We start from the raw sequence: 18,496 nt of genomic DNA on the forward strand, positions 1-18,496 counted from the left end.
AGTAAATCTGAGGACCCCCTGTGAAGTTCACTGCTTCTCACTCACTCACTGTCTCTCACACACACACACACACACACACACACACACACACACACATACATTGTATTGAGTTGTACTTGAAATGTACTGTAATTCTGCAAACCGTTAATAAATCAATCAATCAAAAAACACACACACACACACACACACACTTCAGCAGCAGGGATACACTAGATAGGAAAACAAGCATCCTCCATGGACCATGACCCCTCCTACCTATACTAACTACGCCATTGGCTCAGCCTATATGGTCGTCAGGCAACACTCGACCAATGAGGACTACTGGCCTTTTGGCCAACCAGGAAATAGATTCCAACATGGTTTTTCAATGTTTACAAAATGCTACGAACTCCTATCTGTTGTAGTTGATTGTTTTCTGGTTGACAGTAGTGGACTCTATCATATTAAATCTGTTTTTGCAAAGCCATATGTATTTTCAGCGGGGATGAGGATGACGTCTCTCCAGCATTGACACTTTTGAAACAAATTAAGGCAAGACATGTTTACATTTCACATTCAAAAATGTTCAAACCACATTTCAACAACAATGCAATTCTATGTGCTTTACGTGAAACATTAAGCAAAGGAATCAATAATTTAGAACACAACAATGAAAAGAAGTTTAAAAAAAAATGAAATTAAACAGTAAAATTACAGTGAATATTTATTCTTCAACTGTACAGTATATTATGATTTCCTTTTTTCCCCTCCATAGAAGTGTATATTGTATGCCTTTAAATGTGATGAATTGAAAATGGAGTACCCCTGATGTAAACAAGTCTTAGTGCTTTTTATATATAACCATAACCCTCATCAATCAATGAATTTACATCAAAGTTCATTGGTTTGTTCACAGACAGAACAGAACAGAATGGAGGTGATAGAGAAGTCCTGCTGTATTGTGACCGTGAAGAAGACCTCTGATCATCATCAGGATGGCAGATCCATCAGCTGCAGTGGAGTCATCCTCGATGCCCAGTCTGGGATGGTGATTTGCAATGCTCTCCCCTTTTCTCGTTTCATTGACGACGGTCATATCAAGCAGTCTCTCGCCTCGGATCAGAGGTTCATGCTGCCGCACAATATCGCCAACGAAAAGCTCGACATTCGCGTCAGATTCCACGAGCAGCGCCATCACTTAGACGGCAACCCTTGCACGTCGACATCGTCATATCAAGCGTACACCGACGTCTCCAAAAGCAACACGACGCGTCCTCAACACGACACCAGCACTGAACTGGTGATGTTGGTCAACTGCCTGGAGTTCAGAAAGGCTTTCCTGACACTTTTCAAAGAGGCTGACAAGTGGCGTTTCTACGGTGGCGAGGAGGAGGACGAGGAGCTGGCCAGAGATTCCCAGTTTCTCGGCTGGTTTGCCGTGCTCAGGGCTGAGTGCGTTGTGGACGGCGCCTCAGACTCCAGACCTCTATCCTGGACCAAGAGTTCCTCTCTCCAGAAGGGATGCCCGGTGGTGGCATGTGGGACCCCCTTTGGCTCTCTGTGCCAAGGTTATTATTGTAGTTTTTGCATTTTGTTTCATTATGTAGTTCTTCCCTTTGTGTTTACAATTTCAGTATAGTTTTCATTATATCATTTTCAAAGTGGGTTTGCTAGTTAGGCTTTGTTTTAGTTGAGCTTTTTTGTGAACAATTTGTGAACCTGGCCAATTTGCAAGCTCACAAAGTTGTCGATTTTGTAAAGATTTTGACCATCAGTTATATACTGGTAAAATATCAGAAGATTTCATGTTTCCGCGTAGCTCAGTTGGTAGAGCTTTCGCCTTTGGACCACAAGTTCATGGGTTCGATCCCGGGCTCCACCATAAACTCAGCGTATGAGTAGCACGGCTTGGGTCCGGCAAGTCATGCGGTAAGTACTGGGAGTTGATGGTCGGTGTGGCGCTCCACTTCAGCAATCCATCTCCCAGTGGTCTAGCGCATTGTAACGGGGACAGACTTACGACCTACTTCATACCCACCCAAAATATTAAGTCTTATGTATGAAATAATGGTACTGACAAAGAATACAGCATTCAGTTTTTGTTATTTTGTGAGTTTAATAACAGCGCTCTGCTGCGCCTCCAGATCTCTTCATGAGCACACTCAGCAGGGGCATCGTCAGTAACCTGGCGGGAGAGGAGAACGCCGTCATCCTCACGGACGCCCGCTGCCTGCCGGGGACCGAGGGTGGAGGCCTCTTCCTTCCACGCAGCGGCCGCGGTGGTGCAGACCTGGTCGGCGTGATCGTGTCACCGCTGTGCTGGAAGGCCAACGAGTGGATAGGACTCACCCTCGTGTGTTCAGCACAGGTGGGTCATTGATTAACCCTTGAACCCCCAACATCCGTATTCACAAAAATGTGAAAATACACTAGTACAGAGCCCTGTAGGAGGTTAATAGGGCGTTTGTTCTGTTGATGACCTTTTTCACATTAATCGAATAACCGAGAAGTGTGTTTAGAATAATATTTAAAAAAAAACTATTTTGACCCCGTGGGCACGGTGACTACTTTGAATACATTTATTTTTAAAGCTTTTTTTTTCACGCCTAAAACGACTTGCCCAAACTAGGGATTGAATCAGAATTCAGATTTATATAAATTATCGATTCTTAAAAAGAAAAAAATAAATCGATGAAATAATTTGCACCATAGACATAGAAAGGTAGACACCTCCTTCGGCTCTGTCTGCAAAAGTGAGAGCAAGCTTCCGCGTTGGTGCTTCACTAGTCTCGTGTCGCCAGACAACTATTGCGAGAGGCAACAGTCTGGCAACGCGAGACTAGCGCTTCACAGAAGCTTCCGCGTGTGTCACAGAGCGGGCCGTTCGGGTCTGACAAGTTCCGGAAAAGACACACTTGGCCAGTAGTCACTTGAGTGGCAGCATCCAATGAGGCATCTGTTTTTTTTATTTTATACCAATGGTTTGCACCCTCCTACAGGTGATCTTCAGGAACATCATGTGTTGTATGAAGACTGAAGACCCCCTGCGAGACATGTCGTCAGTTCTCCACCGGGCAGCGACTGACCGCTATCTGTCCAGCAGCAGCAGTCCGACAGACACGTATCCCACGGTGTGTCTGGTGGACAGCGGACGCTTCTGGGGCTCTGGGGTCATGGTCGCCCCTCGGCTGGCTCTGACCTGCCGGCACGTCGTCGCCGGAAAGTCATCTGTCACTCTGAGGTTCCACTGCAGGGACAGGTACTGTACTGATTACTGAACACACACACACACACACAAACACCAGTGTTGTTTTCGTCAACTAAAAATGTTCGTCGACTACCTTTTTTCTAACTACATGACTAAATAAACGGTTGATTTTGTCAACAAATTAAAACTAGACTTAGATTCTTAGGATGGGACTAGTCTAGTGGACAATCTAGTGGACGATCCAGTACGAGTCATTTTACACTTGGTTGCATGCTGAAAATAGCTTGTAGATCTGCTATTTTCAGCAAGTGTCATTACCAAGGCATCAAGGCCCGCCAAAAACAACACTGTTCTGTGTTCTTTGCACAGGTTCCATGCTGTCCCTGGAGAAGTTCTGTTCTCCACCAGTTCATCCTCCCCGTACGACCTGGCCGTGGTGCGACTGCCAGTCTCTGCTCCACAGGCTGTCCTCCCACAGCTGGCCACGCGCTTTCAGCCAGGTGTGACCTTTACCTTTTCATTTAAATCCATCACCTCTCTTATGCTGTGTAATGTGTTGGCATGCTGTGAATGAAGAAATACCACGAATACCATATGTCATATTAACCACCATGTTTATTAAAACGGTTTTAGAATAACACAGATTGAATAAAAAAAGTGTTTATGTTTGACACATGCCACATAGAAGCGTCACCATGGGAACCACACAAAGTTTTTGTGTGGGTTCCCCCCCCCCCCCCCCCCCCCCCCGTAAAATTAACTCCCTACTTGAGCATACTACAGCGTCCCACAAAAGTAACAGATCCTCAAGTTCTGCTACTTTTGAACTTGAATCCTGATAAAGTGTGCATTAGGTGGGCGGTTTTATCGCCTCTTTGTTCTTTAAAAACACAGCTAAAGTCCTTTCTTTGCTTCTGCCTTTAATAAAGTCAAAATACCTTAACAGTGTGTGTGTGTGTGTGTGTGTGTGTGTGTGTTTACTTTGTGCTTCCATCAGGTGAGGATGTGGTGGTGCTGGGTTATGGGGGGTTGGGTCAGAACTGCGGTCCTTCTCTGACCTCCGGAATCCTCTCCAGAGCCATCAGCTGGAGCCGGCAGCCGGTCATGCTGCAGACCACCTGTGCAGTGCAGGCAGGGGCCAGTGGGGGCGCTGTTGTTCGGAAACACTCAGGAGAGCTGCTGGGTAAGGAAAAGAAAAAAAGGTCTTTTCCAATCACTAGGGGGCAAGTGTTGTCCATAGAACTCTCTAGAGTTTCTGTGTTACTGTGCAAAGTGTGCATGAACATAACACAGTGCATGTACCACTACCAACATCTATGTGCTTCCTCCAGTGCTATCATAGCAGTGGTTCTCAATGTGGCGTCTGGGCAAACCAGCAAAATGAGGAACAGTTCAAAAATGTTGTAGATGGCCAATCTACAAGCTCACAACTCAGCATGATTCCACATGTGTAGTGCTTGTGAATTGGCTATTATTGCCATTTGTTTTGTTTACATATTAGAATGACATGCCCAAAATGTGGGCAGCTGGTTGAAAGTGGTTGATTTCACTGTTATTTCACAGGCTAGAAGTTAGCTAAATGAGAAAATGTGTATTTAAGAATATATCTCTATATACAGTAGCAGAGGTCTCAAAACATGCCTTTGTCTTTCCAGGCATCGTATCCAGCAACACACGGGACTATGCAGCCAAAGTGACCTACCCTCACCTCAACTTCAGCATCCCCGTGACGGTGTTCCAGACGTTGTTGCAGCACTTTGACGACACAGGAGACGTCGAGGCGTTCAGGGTTTTGGACTCGCCAGGAGACGGGGTCAGGAAGGTGTGGAGGTTACAAGCTGCTCAGAGCAAACTGTAACGACCCGTAAGCATTTAAACCGACATATGAGGTTTCCACTTTCCACCCGACAGAGATGATATATAGCTAAAATCGAAAGTGATTGATTGGTTGGTTGGTTGATTGATTGATTGATTACTTTATTAACAGTTTGCACAGGAAAGTAAAGTTAAAATACAAGGTCTGCTAGGAGGACTTAAAAACCCAAGAAAGGTCCTTCACTTACTCCTTTTTAAGTGCCTTGGTGGGTAATTTAATGGGGTTCATTTTGCTTTTGTATCATCCTACAATGAGACACCACAGTACTGTAAATCTAAGTTCTAATTAAGTTAACGTGAAGGTGCATAACAGGATCAGTACGTGTCATTGTGTATTCACTAGCCAGGAATGTGCATGACTGACCAAAAATCATTTTCATAGTCTTCTGTATACCTAATAATCAACTTTATTAATGAATGCGTTTTAATGAGAGCTGTATTTTATGAATTGTTTACTGCACTCCAATCTGATCAAATGGAATGTTTTCTTATACAGTATATATTTTTTTTAAATACACACAGGGAAAGATACAAAAGTTAGACTCATACTATGTAAATTACCTCTATTGCTACTATGTAAACACAAACATAGAAAAACGAATGACAAGAACAGCTTCTCTGGATTCGTGTAAGACTTCTTAATACAGTCAGCGATCAGATAATACTGCACATTTAAACTCGTGAAGCATTTATAGTTAGGGGATTTACACATGGTAACATTATACGGTGACCTTTGTATTGAACTTGACGGTCATGTTATGCTTAAATGACGACCTGGATTTGAACTCAGGTCCTCACCAGTCACAAGGAACATAATGTGTGGTCGCAGTGTTGTTTTTGGCAGCAAACTTTGATTTTAATTTTAGTCATAGTCTCTTCAATAGTTTTCATTTAGTTTCAGTCACATTTTAGTCACCTGGAATGTTTTAGTGTTAAGTCTAGTTTTAGTCGACTAAATATCAAAAGATTTAAATGTGTTTTGGAGGGCCTTGATGCCGACTGAAAATAGCTGATCTACAAGCCCATGACGCTTGTAGTCCCTTCCTAGCATTTTAGTCTAGTTTTTAGCTGTTGACGAAAATTGTCAGTATATTTAGTCTTAGTTTTAGTCATCGTACATAGCGTAGTTTTCATTTAGTTTCCATTTAGTTTTCGTCAGTGAAAAAAGGTAGTCGACGAACATTTTCCGCCTTAGTTTTAGTCGGGGTCAAGTAGCCAGACGTCTGTTATTGTAGCGGATTCTGGATGTCATCAATGCATTGAAACAAAGGGACAAAATCAGGTTTAATCAGAGCATTCGATGCTCCAGTAGACGCGTCTACTGACCTACCGCAACCGTCTCCAGCTCCAAAAGTTATACTGTGACGTTTTGGAGACATTCGGACTGAGGGACGGACATGCGTTGTCCGACAATCTAACCCTAATGCAAACATATTCAATTCATCCATGAATTAAAAACAAAATGTCATATTTTCTTTCAGTAATTTCATGAAGCAAAATAAAAGATCCATACATTTAGAAAAAAAATGTTTAAGAAGTAGTGAAAATAGCCAATCTACAAGCTCGGTCGATCGGTTATTTTCACTAGTTTGGGTCCCGGGGGGGTGTACATATAATGTCTCTTTTGGGTCACGGGCTAAAAAGTTTGGGAACTGCTGCACTAGAGGTCCAGCACAGACCATGGACCACAGTATGGACTGGTAGCTGGGCAGAGGCCAGTTCACCTGGGCACTGCCAACGTGCCCATGAGTAAAGACACTGAACCTCTATAAACTGCTCCCGGGTGCCACCTAGTGGCAGCCCATCACTCCATCTCGTTTCAAGCAGTGGTGGGAAAAGTACTCAATCGTTAAGTACAAAAGTACCAATACTGCAATTTAGAAGTATGCAGAATGTCCCATTTCACAAGTTCAAAATGTGTACAAAATCTATTGAAAATAGCCGAAATGTATAGGGTTGAAGTGGTTAATGTATGTTGTTTTCTAATCAAAATTAAAATTGCGAAAGTAACTAGTAACTAAAGTTTTCAAATAATTGTAGTGGAGTAAAAGTACAAATGTTGGCTCTGAGATGTAGTGGAGTGGAAGTAAAAGTACTGGAAATTGGAAAAACTCAAGTAAAGTACAAATACCTCAAAATTGTACTTAAGTACAGTACTTAATTAAAAGTACTTTCCACCACTGGTTTCAAGTGTGTTTTATTAGCAGCGAATTGCACACCGTTTCTCCTATAGAAGGTATGTGCATGCATAAAGCGAGAGGCAAATCAGATAGGACTTTTCTGTTTGGATGTATGGGCTGTCAAGGCCAGAAAGTCGTTTTTTTACCACCCAAAGTAGGCGTTCCCGCATAACTTCTGGCTATGATGATGATGTCACGCACATACCCTCTATAAGCCCTGTGTGTGCATGTCTGTAGTATGTTGGGCCTCTATAAGCCCTATGTGTGCATGTCTGTAGTATGTTGGTCGGCTGGGCCTGTACGTGTAAAAAACAGTGAGTGTGAAAAGAATTTCCCCACAGGGATTAATGCAGGACGCGACCCCCCTCGTTGGTAACGTGTAAGGCATGTGGACCCATGTGGGACATTACTATATTCCATGTTCACACGAACATGAAACTGAGGAATGACATTTCAGGGGATTGGTTACTGTCTGTTAACAGAGACGGGACAATGCTAAAGAGAAGGGCTTTAGGGGGGGCTCTAAGATGCAAAAGAATGTGCATGTGTGATGATAACATAATGCACCCGTCCCGTATGCCAGAATCACTGCTTTACAGGCAGCGGAGAGAAGAGAGGCGAGAGCCAACGGCCCCGAGGCTGCTGCTGATGATGATGAGGAGAGCGAGACACTTCTCTATAGGTATTGTGTTGTGAAGTGCTGACGTATACAGTATATCACAGCTGGATCCGGTTTCCCTCCAGCGGCCTGGCCTCCCATGGCTTATATGGGCCACAGCACAGCCTCTGCAGGATGGAAGTACGGTAAAAAAAAAAAAATAACTGCAGAGTTGGCGATGAATCCTTTACATTAACAGGCTAACATGTAGTAGCACAGTGTGGTTCAAGGACCCTCAAATTGATTGTATTTGGCCTCGGACGGAGAACATTTGTGTTAAAAAAAACAATATACAAATAGATGTTTCCCCAAACTTCAAAAGTTGCCAACCTACAGTACAAGCTTGTGGCCCCTGAAAGCAGTATTAATTTAGCTGACTACGACTATTAAGACTAAAGGACTAAAAAACTTTGGTTATTTAGACTGAACAATTTCAGATTACTAAATAGGACTAGGACTAAATGGTGTTTTCAAAAGACTAAGGACTAAGACTAAATCTGAATTTGCCGTCAAAATAACACTGCCTTAACGCTGTGTTTCGCATGTGCCGTGTTTTTGTTGTTGTTGATTGATTGATTATTTTATTAGACAATAACAAATTCAAAACAGTACATGGTACAGTCAGTCAAAGCACATTTATCCAAAAGGATAGCACCGAAAAAAGACCTTGCGGTCTTGTTTCCATTCGGGTCCCATGCATTAGTACAAAAAAATCTAAATACAAATAAATCACTCGGAGGGGGGTATAGGGAGGTTGGGCAGTCATCATCTCTCCTTTTGACCTGCTGACATTGATAGGTGATTTTTCAGACCGGTGTTAAAGGAAGCCAGTGATTTGTTTGTTTTGGCATAACACACCTGAGTGGCAGTGCTATGGAAAGTGAATTTACCCATATTTGTTCTATATGTGGGTGGCACCAGATCTAGTGTTGTGGCTGTGAGAGTTGCTCACCTTTGTGAGGTAATCGGTTAAGTAAATGGGGACTGAGGGCACAGAGGGCAGGGCTGAATTTACAATTTTGAAAGTCAGCCCCATTTTCAACTGCTTGACTCTGTCTTCTACCCGGAGCCATCCTATGCCATCAAAATGCGTTGCATAAAGGTGGGTCATGGGCCCTAGGCCTAGAAGGAGTGGTCCAACTGTCATTAGACCGACAACCCACCTCAAACCCCCTAACCTAACCATAACTGCAAGCACGGGAGCAGCGCATGTTCGACCGCATGTCCGACCATTGTTTCCGCATGTCGGACCTTTGGTGTGTTGGATCTGCGTGTGCATCCCGTTGACTTTCAGATGATTAAAACGAAAATGGAAATCATGAGAGAAGCAGTGATATTTGTCTGGCCATGCCAGGCTAAAACGTAACCACTCAAATCCCCCTATGTCAGTGGTTCCCAAACTTTTTCATGTCAAGGACCCCCAAATTGACACTAATTAGCCCGCAGACCCCCATTTGAAGAGATGTCGGGAACCCCCATAAGAGAAGACTTTTACAGCTCTAGCAGTGATTCTCAAGCCGTTTTAATTTCAAGGACCCCCAGTTTGACATGCATTAGTCTATACAGACCCCCATTTAATGGCATTTCTATCTCTGGGACCCTCAATTTATATTGTAAAATCAATGTTAATGTAACTCTGAGAGTTTGGTTCCATTTGTACACCCAGAGTTACAGACCCATAAGGGTACATTTTCTTCCGTTTAGCTGGGGACCCCCTGGAACTACCTCAAGGACCCCCCTTTGGGAACCACTGCCCTATAAAGGATGTAGGTACAGTTAATACACTGGCATATCGTTGTATGTAGTATATATATAGTATATAGTATATGGCACCTACTGCAAAACACCTGCAAACCTGGACACCTCAGCAGCCAATGACCTGTATGGCTCATTTGACTGGTGCTTTTGGGACACCTCAGCAGCCAATGACCTGTATGGCTCATTTGACTGGTGCTTTTGGTACACCTCAGCAGCCAATGACCTGTATGGCTCATTTGACTGGTGCTTTTGGTACAGCAAAAAACACTTGAGCGAGTTGTGTATGTTGTGTGTATGAAATTAGAAACCGTGTATGGAATAAGACACTGGCTGCTATATAGCTACCTGGAAAAACTCTTCTGCAGCACCATGCACAAGCCAAGTGTCGGCATCACTGCTGGCTTAATGCAGTATAGAGCTCCACTCCCCTCCCTCTCCCTGGGTGATAAAGCCTTATCACCACCCACAACTCTTTCCTACAGCTATGGACAGGGGTGGGAAACTTTGACGATGGAGAGGGCCAATATATTTCCACACTCACTCCAGAGGGCCACAGTACATATTACTGTTGTAGCCAAAATAGCCGATCTACAAGCTCAAAACGCGTCACACTCTGCTATATTTGAATTGAAAACCTGAATAATGTTTAGCTATTTTTGAATTGGAATCCTGAAAAGTAACCTTTTTGTTGAATTTCAAATGCATTTAGTTATAGTTATGTTAACTTTATGAACTGTTAACATAACTACATTGGACACAAAAAGACTAACATTTTAATACTAGTCATTTGGTATTGTAACAGCTGAAATCAATACTATATCAGTATTCTGATATTAACATGCGGGCCGCATTAAGTGAAGGTGGGGGCCGCATGTGGCCCCCGGGCCGCCAGTTGCCCACCCCTGAGCTAGGAGTATATATACCTACCGCGGCATGGACGATCCTCGCTAGCTGGAAAGCATTCAAAGCACCAGCCGATGGTTCTCATCCTGATCCAACAACGCCAACGGTGCTGTTGGGAGGATTATGTCTCTCCTCCTGCCCCAGGCACTACTTCTGTTGAGGTTGGTGAGGTTGGCAGGCACTGCTTGCAGCCATCTTCCATGGGGGAGACCACTATATTCCAACAGCGCAACATTGTATTTCCCCAGATGGTTTTGGTCAAGACGGTAATGTTGCTGACCGCTCCCGAGATCCAAGAATACACAATGATGCTGTCAGGCAGCAACCATGAGAAAATAATTCAAACTTTGTGGGTTTAAAAAAAATAATAATGCCCTATAGGCTAATTGATCATACATATAATAACGTCACAAAAAGCATCAAAAGTAGCAGATCGGCAAGCTCGAATTTGAGCTTGCAGATCTGCTACGCGTACGTTGTCCACTCTCATCAGGTAAATAAAATCATGTGAAAAGGACATATAATGAGTGCTGGCATTTTCAACTTGTATCTTCGAGCCTTGCACCTAGAAGGATTTTGTTCTAACCCGGAGTGCTGCGGGTTGTCTGCTTCGGCAGTACTTTTTTCTTCTCGGGTCTTTAATAATACCTACACCCTATACCTATACCCTCAGGGGAGCTAGAAAAACAAACCAACGCAGGGACATTATGTGTAAACCATCTATCTATTCTACAATAATAATGCACAGTGACTGAGGGAGGGATGTTGCTATACAAAAGGTTCATCTCATGACACATACTTTGTCGATGTCCTCCTGAGTCATTGGTGTGGAGGTCATGTGCATCTTTTGCAGATCCCGGCCATCAGTCATCATCGTGTTATGCATAAGCATGTCCTACCGAGAGGAGCCTCGGGGATTGATGATAACAAGTGCCGTGTTTCAAAACAAGTCAGAGGTCTGCCTCCCGTGAGGCCATTCTCCCCAGACTCCCCCATCCCTCGTCGAGTTTCAAATGTCACATGGGGAAAAGTAACTAGTTTATGACAGGGAAACAAAGTTCCTACGCCATTTTTCTTTGGAACCCCCCCCCCCCCACACACACACACACACACACACACACACACACACACATACTTTTGTATATTTTGTATTATTTTAATTCTATTGTCTCAAAGAATAGTCTTTCCTGAAAAACGTATGTTGCTATATCAAGGTTCTGTCAAGGACCTCCATCTCAAATTATTTTGTTCCAGGGATGTATGCAGAAGCAAAGATTTGAAATAAAAAACGTTCGCTTTAAATCATATATATTCCAAGATTTAGCACACTTTAATGATTTTTCAATAGCCAAAGACACACAGGACATGCACAGATGCTTTCCCGTTCTTAATGGGTTAATGTAATATGTGCAATTATGCATGTATATTCTAATTTACAGATATATAATGGGGGGGGGGGGGGGGGGGGGGGGGGGTTGAGTATTGTGAATATGAATATCGGAATTTATTAAAAAGAATATATATATATATTGAGTCTGGTGTAGAGGATGGCATCCTGTGCCAGACATTTTTCAATAAGTTTCAATAAATTAACTTAATTCAGCCAAAATGCCATGACAAGTCCTCTTGTGCTGCAATTTTGCAAATCCATACTAGATTAGACAGAAGTGGGAACTAAGCATTAATGAGAAACACAATCGATTGGTGGATCATTTTAAATAAACATGCTCTGAAAATGCACCCATCTGAACACTTTGGTTGTGTGGGGGCTCCACTACACATATCAACCTTTTATAAGGTGTCCTCATAGTAACAACAGGGGGCCACCAAATATTTATGTGATAGGAAAAGTAAAATAGCTTTCTAAAAATGTATTAACCTCTTGAACCCTAGCACCCCTATTCGGGAGGTATAATTTCAGGATATTTTCGGCAAATAGGTTAGGTATAGAAAGAGCAGACCAAGTACAGAGCCCAACGGTGAAGTTATGTCTGAAAATCAACATGAATCCAACACTGATGGATGAAGCTATCTATGAAAAGGTTTTATATTTGCAACCCAATTTCATACTACATAGTGGGTGGTATCCCCGCCTCATCTGTCTCTCAGCTAACGGGTCCTTGGCCCATAAAAATAAATAAGAAACATTGAAGACCGTCCGTACCTGATATATTGCACCAGGAGCCCTGAACGAGACCTGCATGGTCAATATCTCTGTGTCCATACCTTGCTGTTTCCCCGAGCTGTCCAATGGACGTTATACAGTATCTCACTCTATGCACCATAATGCATTATTTAGCAACACTGTAGATTTCCTCTCTTTTTCTTCATCAGAATTAATGCAGACACTGCAGTGTGACTGCAGATGTAATCATAAATCACTGTGAGTATCACAGGCACTGCATATTTTGTGCGTTTTAAGTAAGATGTAACTTATTGTATTCACAATCAATACATGGGTGGGTGGGAACACTGGGGGTGTGTGGGGAGTTTGATAATACAATGAATGACTTATTTCATTTGAGCTATTTCAAACATAACGCCAAACACAGTAGAGTAGTAGGGGAAGATATCATTATGTGTGGCATGATTTAAAATCTCTCAAAAATGTGAGCTTGAACATCAGCTTTTTGATTTGTTTGGAAAAATGCAATGTTAAACTGATATTGATGCTATATTTTATTTACACATTTATCTGGGGACCCCCTGGTACACCCTCAGGGACTGCTGGGGGTACTCAGACCCCACTAATAAAAACAAGAAGAAACTAAAAGAGTGTAAAATCCTGCACCTAAATAATGGGCTAAAAAAAACAACCATTTACAGTTGACGTTCCTCGCCACTAGCAAGAAAAACTAATAAACAAATTAAAACAATTTCATGGTAATCCGCCTGTTCGATTTAGGAACATCTTGTGTGCACGTAGCATACAAGATACTGTCACACTCATTCAGTATTATAGGCCTACTGCTCATTTTGCCATTATTATTGCAGTCACTTGTTATATGACTACAGTATAGTTGGTTACATGTACATGTTGGCCTCACAAATGTGCAGTTGTACAGATGCCATGCGTGCAGTTGTTACCTTATGCATGCCTGTTGATATAGCCTAAATACTGTACAACGCGTTTCGGCTATAAGCCTTCGTCAGGGTCCCATAGTGGGACGAAGGCTTATAGCCGAAACGCATTGGTCCTCCCTTTTTGTAATGATCTTTGCCATGCCATGAAACATATAATAAAGGCTTTTTCACTTCACTGGAACAGAGTGCCTTGGATCCTCTTCTTTATCTTCACTGTACTGTTTGTATTGCTTTTTTTTTTTACTATTCTGTTTTTGAATCTTCTTTGTATGTGAATTTGTTGTTGTTTCCACATACTGTAGTCGAGGAAGCTCTAAGTAGGCCTTGAAGTATTTCATATTTCATTTCATTAATAGCTTCATAGACTTGTTGTGACAGCGCTGTCATCAGTGCTTGTTTTGTGTTGTTTGTTTACACATTAATCCTTCTGTTGGCTTCATGTTAAATTGTGTTTTCACACATTTAAACACAGACTTTGACTCTGTACTCCCCCCTCCCCCTCTATACCAAACTCTTTGCCAAAAATACAATCTACTAGCTCACAATGCCTTGCCTTGCCCAAGAGGCAGTGTGAGCTTGTAGATCTGCTATTTGGCTAATAGATTGGCACCAGAATAGTGATGCTATGCGGTTCAAGTGGTTAATGTGCATATATATATTTAAAATCTTTTATCTATCTTTATCATACATCATAGATTTGGCGACCCCCTGTATTCAATCTGAGGTTCTGGACCCCCTGTTGAAGACCCCTGTTCTGGTGAGCAAGAAGGCGCACAGCAAATTACATATATAGCCATCGATTGAGATAAAAACCTTTGTTTCCTCTGCAGTCTTTCCTCGCCACTGTCAAGGCTTGCAGTGCTGTTGTTGTTCATTATGACATTACACACATTTGTATAAAGATGGAGTGCCGTGATTTTTTTCCACCCTAAAACATGATCATCAGGTTATATAAGGAGGTATAATTTTTCCAAAAATGTGTACAGTATTTGTTAAAATGTTGTTTTTATGTGGACACGCCCACCAGTTCATTAAGTATGCCTGGTTTGTCTGGTGGGTGGTGATGGGCGGTGATCCACCTGAACTGTCTGAAGCCACACCCACAGCTGTAGTTGTATGATAAATGGGGGGGTTAGGGGAGGGGCTGATAGTGTGATGTCACTATATTACTGTTTATTTCATTGGCCCGTTTGACTGTCAAGGGTTCAGCCTCCAGGAAGAAACCCTAAATACAAAGTGAATACACCATTGCACATAAAAACGACTCCAGGGTGTCTAATGAAGTACGGTCACCTCATAGACACATGAAAAACTGGAAAAATACAAAAATTGTGGCACTCCCTCTTTAATAAGAATCATCTGATCGTGACACTGTGCCCTGCAGCCTTTACACTTACACCTTTACGCTTACATTCCACCATCACAATCGCTTTCTCAACCCTTAGTTTGCTCGACAAAAGAACGGGACCTTGGGAAAAGAAAGTCACGTGATCGTCGCCGACACCGAGGACCCATCAGGGTTTATTCTCGGCTTCTATAAGGAGATTACCTGAAACCCCCTGTGGCTCTGTGATTCTAGGATTACTCAGACATTTTTTCCTCTGACTGTTTTTGACATGAACAGATTTGGGGCCCCTGCTGCCAAGAATCTCCCCTTTTTCTCTGAATGTTCTAATGGTCGATGGTGGTTGTCACGTCAGATCTGCCCACGGTCAGTGCCAGGGCCTGATGAGAGAGAGCAGGCCATGTCGCCCTCACAACCGCTTTTTCAGTGCAGTATGCTAATCGCTTTGCCAACTTTCGTCATCATTATCATCTGCTCTCGCTGTGTTCGACTAAAGTCGCTCTGGAAATAAGAAATCCAAGTGCAGTCTGACTGCAGCAGTTTTACGTCTAACTAGCTACATCAAACAATCAGTCTCTACAGTATAGTGAGCACTGAATGCCTAATGTAAGCATAGAGGAGAGATTTTGGTTATTATTTATAATTGCCCTTTTTCCACGTAAACCCACTTGATCTACTTCTTTCCACCCCTCTATCTATACCAAATCTCTTCTGCAAAAATAGCCGTTCTACAAGCTCACAAAGTGCAGCTATAGCACGACATGCAATGCAACACTTTGTGAGCTTAACAGGTCTGCTCTTTTCAACCGTGATGATCTGGAATGGATGAATGAATGAATATACAATAAACAAACAACAATAAAGATATGAGTGGTTATTATTATACAGTACAGTAAGTAAGTCCCACAACGGGTACACTTAACAGGCTGCTGTCACAGCTCTGCACTGTACATCCCACATGGGAATTGCATGTGGATTTGTTTGTAGTACATTTACAGATCATGTCTTTTTTTGGTTTCTTGCGGTTACCACACAAGCAATGTTTTGACTGAATGACGTATTGTGTTCGTGTTTGTTGTGTTATCAGTGTGGATATGATCTACACATCACATGGCTTGATATCAGAGATAAAGCAATTATTTTCAATAAAAACATGTTCAAGTTGTTGTCATCATCAGACACTGATCTTGAAGTTGAGGTTTGTGTATTAGTGTGTGTGTGTGTGTGTGTGTGTGTGTGTGTGTGTGTGTGTGTGTGTGTGTGTGTGTGTGTGTGTGTGTGTGCGCGCGTGCGTGCCTGTGCGTACGTGTGTGCCTGTGCGTGTGTGCTTTTGTATTTGTCATTTTCAATCTCAACAACTCCCTGTTTATCTTTTGTGGTGAACTTGATTGCATTCGGCTCAGAGATTAGGTTACACCCAGACTCGTGTCTGTCTTTAGAAGGGGGGAGGCCTTTAAAAACAGTCTTTTCAGGCTGTAATAACGATGGCATCAGTTAATCCAGCATTTCAATTACAAGCCGTCATTCACGGCATCCCTCTGGGGACTAGGATGAGTCTGTTATAGCAGATATAGCAGGCAAGGCAGGCAAGTGATAGGGTGGCCCTATCAGTGGTGAGAAAAGTAACAAAGTACATGTACTCAACTACTGAAAGCCTTGCTATGTAACGTTTTTTTGCATTTAGCAGACGCTCTTAATCCAGAGCGATTTACATTAAGCAAGACCAAAAACATGGCAATACATCATATACTGTACATAAAGAATTGTTATCATGAATCATACGTAAGCTAAGAACGTAATAGTGGAATATCTATATAATGAAACTATCCATATATACTGTACTATATAGTACTATGTCTACAGAAAATGCTATCTAAGTTACATAAATTGAGCCTTTGCATTCGCTTGTAAGGTGCTACGGGCCAATATGGAGAAGAGGTGGGTTTTCAGACTACGGCGGAAGATTGGGAGTGAGTCTGCAGTTCTGATTGTAATGGGAAGTGCATTCATATAGTTTTGGAGCCAGAAGGGAGAAGAGTATGGGACGTGTGAAGCGTTGTCCCTGTGTTTTTAGTTTCCCTGCGTTGGCTGATCCGTGTGCCCGGGAGGGTTTGTAGGGTTCGATCAGACTTGCAAGATATGGGGGTACCATATACCTTTGGTTAATTGCTTTGAATGCCAGCATCATACTGAGTTTTGTATTCTGTGCGGGCAGCGCCCGGAAGCCAATGGAAGGAGCGGAGAAGGGAGGAGACATGTGAGACTTTTGGCTGGTTGAAGACCAGGCTTGCTGCGGCATTTTGGATCATCAATTTAAGAGGCTTAAGGGTGCATGCCGATGCCGGTAGGCCAGTAAATAGGGAGTTACAACAGTCCAGTTTTGACATGACTGATGTCTGGATAAGGAGCTGGGCTGACTCCTGGGTGAGGAACGGTCTAATTCGTCGAATGTTGTAAAACTACAGGATCAAGTGACTGTTCAAGTTCAAGTGACTGCTGTAATGTGTGCTTTGAACGAGAGCTGACTGTCCAGGACAACACCTAGTTAGCTCCTCAATGGGACAGGAGAAGCTCAGTCTTGTCTTGGTTCAGCTTGAGGTGGTTATAGAAGACATCCACTGTGAGATGTCAGCCAGGCATGCAGTGATGCACTCTTCCACCTGAGTGTCATCGACATAGATTGTGAGCCGAGATGATAGTGCCAAGAGATTTAGTGTACAGGGAGAAAATGGGGGGACCAAGTACAGATCCCTATGGGACCCCAGTTAGGAGGGTTCAGTACACTTGACCGGGGTGGTTGTATTTAGTCTCCCTGCTCTTCTATTGAAACCTTTGGGTTGTGTCAAAGGTCATGTCTCACCTAGACACAGGATCTGACGTGAAATTTTGACCTGATGGTCAAGATTCAATTTATCCCCTGAGCAAGCAGGTATAGGCTCTATTAGCTCAATGGTATAAAAATGTCACACTTGCCAGGGTAGAAGAGGAGCAGCTTTAAGTAAAACACTGACTTTGACTTGAGTAGGCTATTTCCATTTTTCGATATTTTATGTTAAACGTCTACTCCACTACATCTCTACTTTGAAAACTAGTTTGTAGTTACAGCTTTAGTTTCTATAACTTTTATTATTACAAAATATACATTATACAACTTTGGCTATTCAAAAATAACCAATCTACAATGTCACAAGGCGTCAAGGTGACGTGTTGTGAACTTGTGGATCAGCTATTTTTGATAGATTGCTTTTGACACATTTTGAAAATAATGAGTACCGGTACTTTTGCTTTTGGTATTGAAGTATATTTTTGATGCCAGTACTCATACTAAGTCCAAACAAATGTGAGTACTTCTTCCTTCAGCGTTGATAGATAGGGTGGCCCAGTGATGCTGTGTGCAATCACACCAAACACTGCCATTATCTGTGGGACATCTGAACACTGCAAAACAAAGATCTATTGAAAATACAAGCATGATCTCTAGAGTCCTTATCACTGTTGTCCCTTAT

The 18,496-nt window shown here is 42.6% G+C and overlaps 1 protein-coding gene across 1 annotated transcript; it reads left to right on the top strand.

Moving 5' to 3' along the window:
* The first annotated feature begins 368 nt into the window (after positions 1–368).
* On the top strand, positions 369–7,048 carry tysnd1 (trypsin like peroxisomal matrix peptidase 1). Its single transcript, XM_080782340.1, has 7 exons — positions 369–531; positions 896–1,547; positions 2,124–2,347; positions 2,979–3,238; positions 3,557–3,687; positions 4,185–4,370; positions 4,843–7,048. Exons 2-7 carry the CDS (start codon positions 911–913, stop codon positions 5,043–5,045), a joined length of 1,641 nt encoding a protein of 546 aa, XP_080638466.1. The 5' UTR covers positions 369–531; positions 896–910; the 3' UTR covers positions 5,046–7,048.
* Positions 7,049–18,496: the final 11,448 nt, after the last annotated feature.

This window comes from Protomyctophum bolini, assembly GCF_963924005.1.
Source record: "Protomyctophum bolini genome assembly, chromosome: 14".
Lineage (NCBI taxonomy): Eukaryota > Metazoa > Chordata > Actinopteri > Myctophiformes > Myctophidae > Protomyctophum > Protomyctophum bolini.

Bases quoted from the DNA above. Each gene is read 5' to 3' on its own strand.
- tysnd1 (XM_080782340.1), top strand. From the start codon at position 911: ATGGAGGTGATAGAGAAGTCCTGCTGTATTGTGACCGTGAAGAAGACC. The intron at 1,548-2,123 runs GTTATTATTGTA...CTGCGCCTCCAG, and splicing joins CTTTGGCTCTCTGTGCCAAG to ATCTCTTCATGAGCACACTC. The intron at 2,348-2,978 runs GTGGGTCATTGA...ACCCTCCTACAG, and splicing joins CCCTCGTGTGTTCAGCACAG to GTGATCTTCAGGAACATCAT.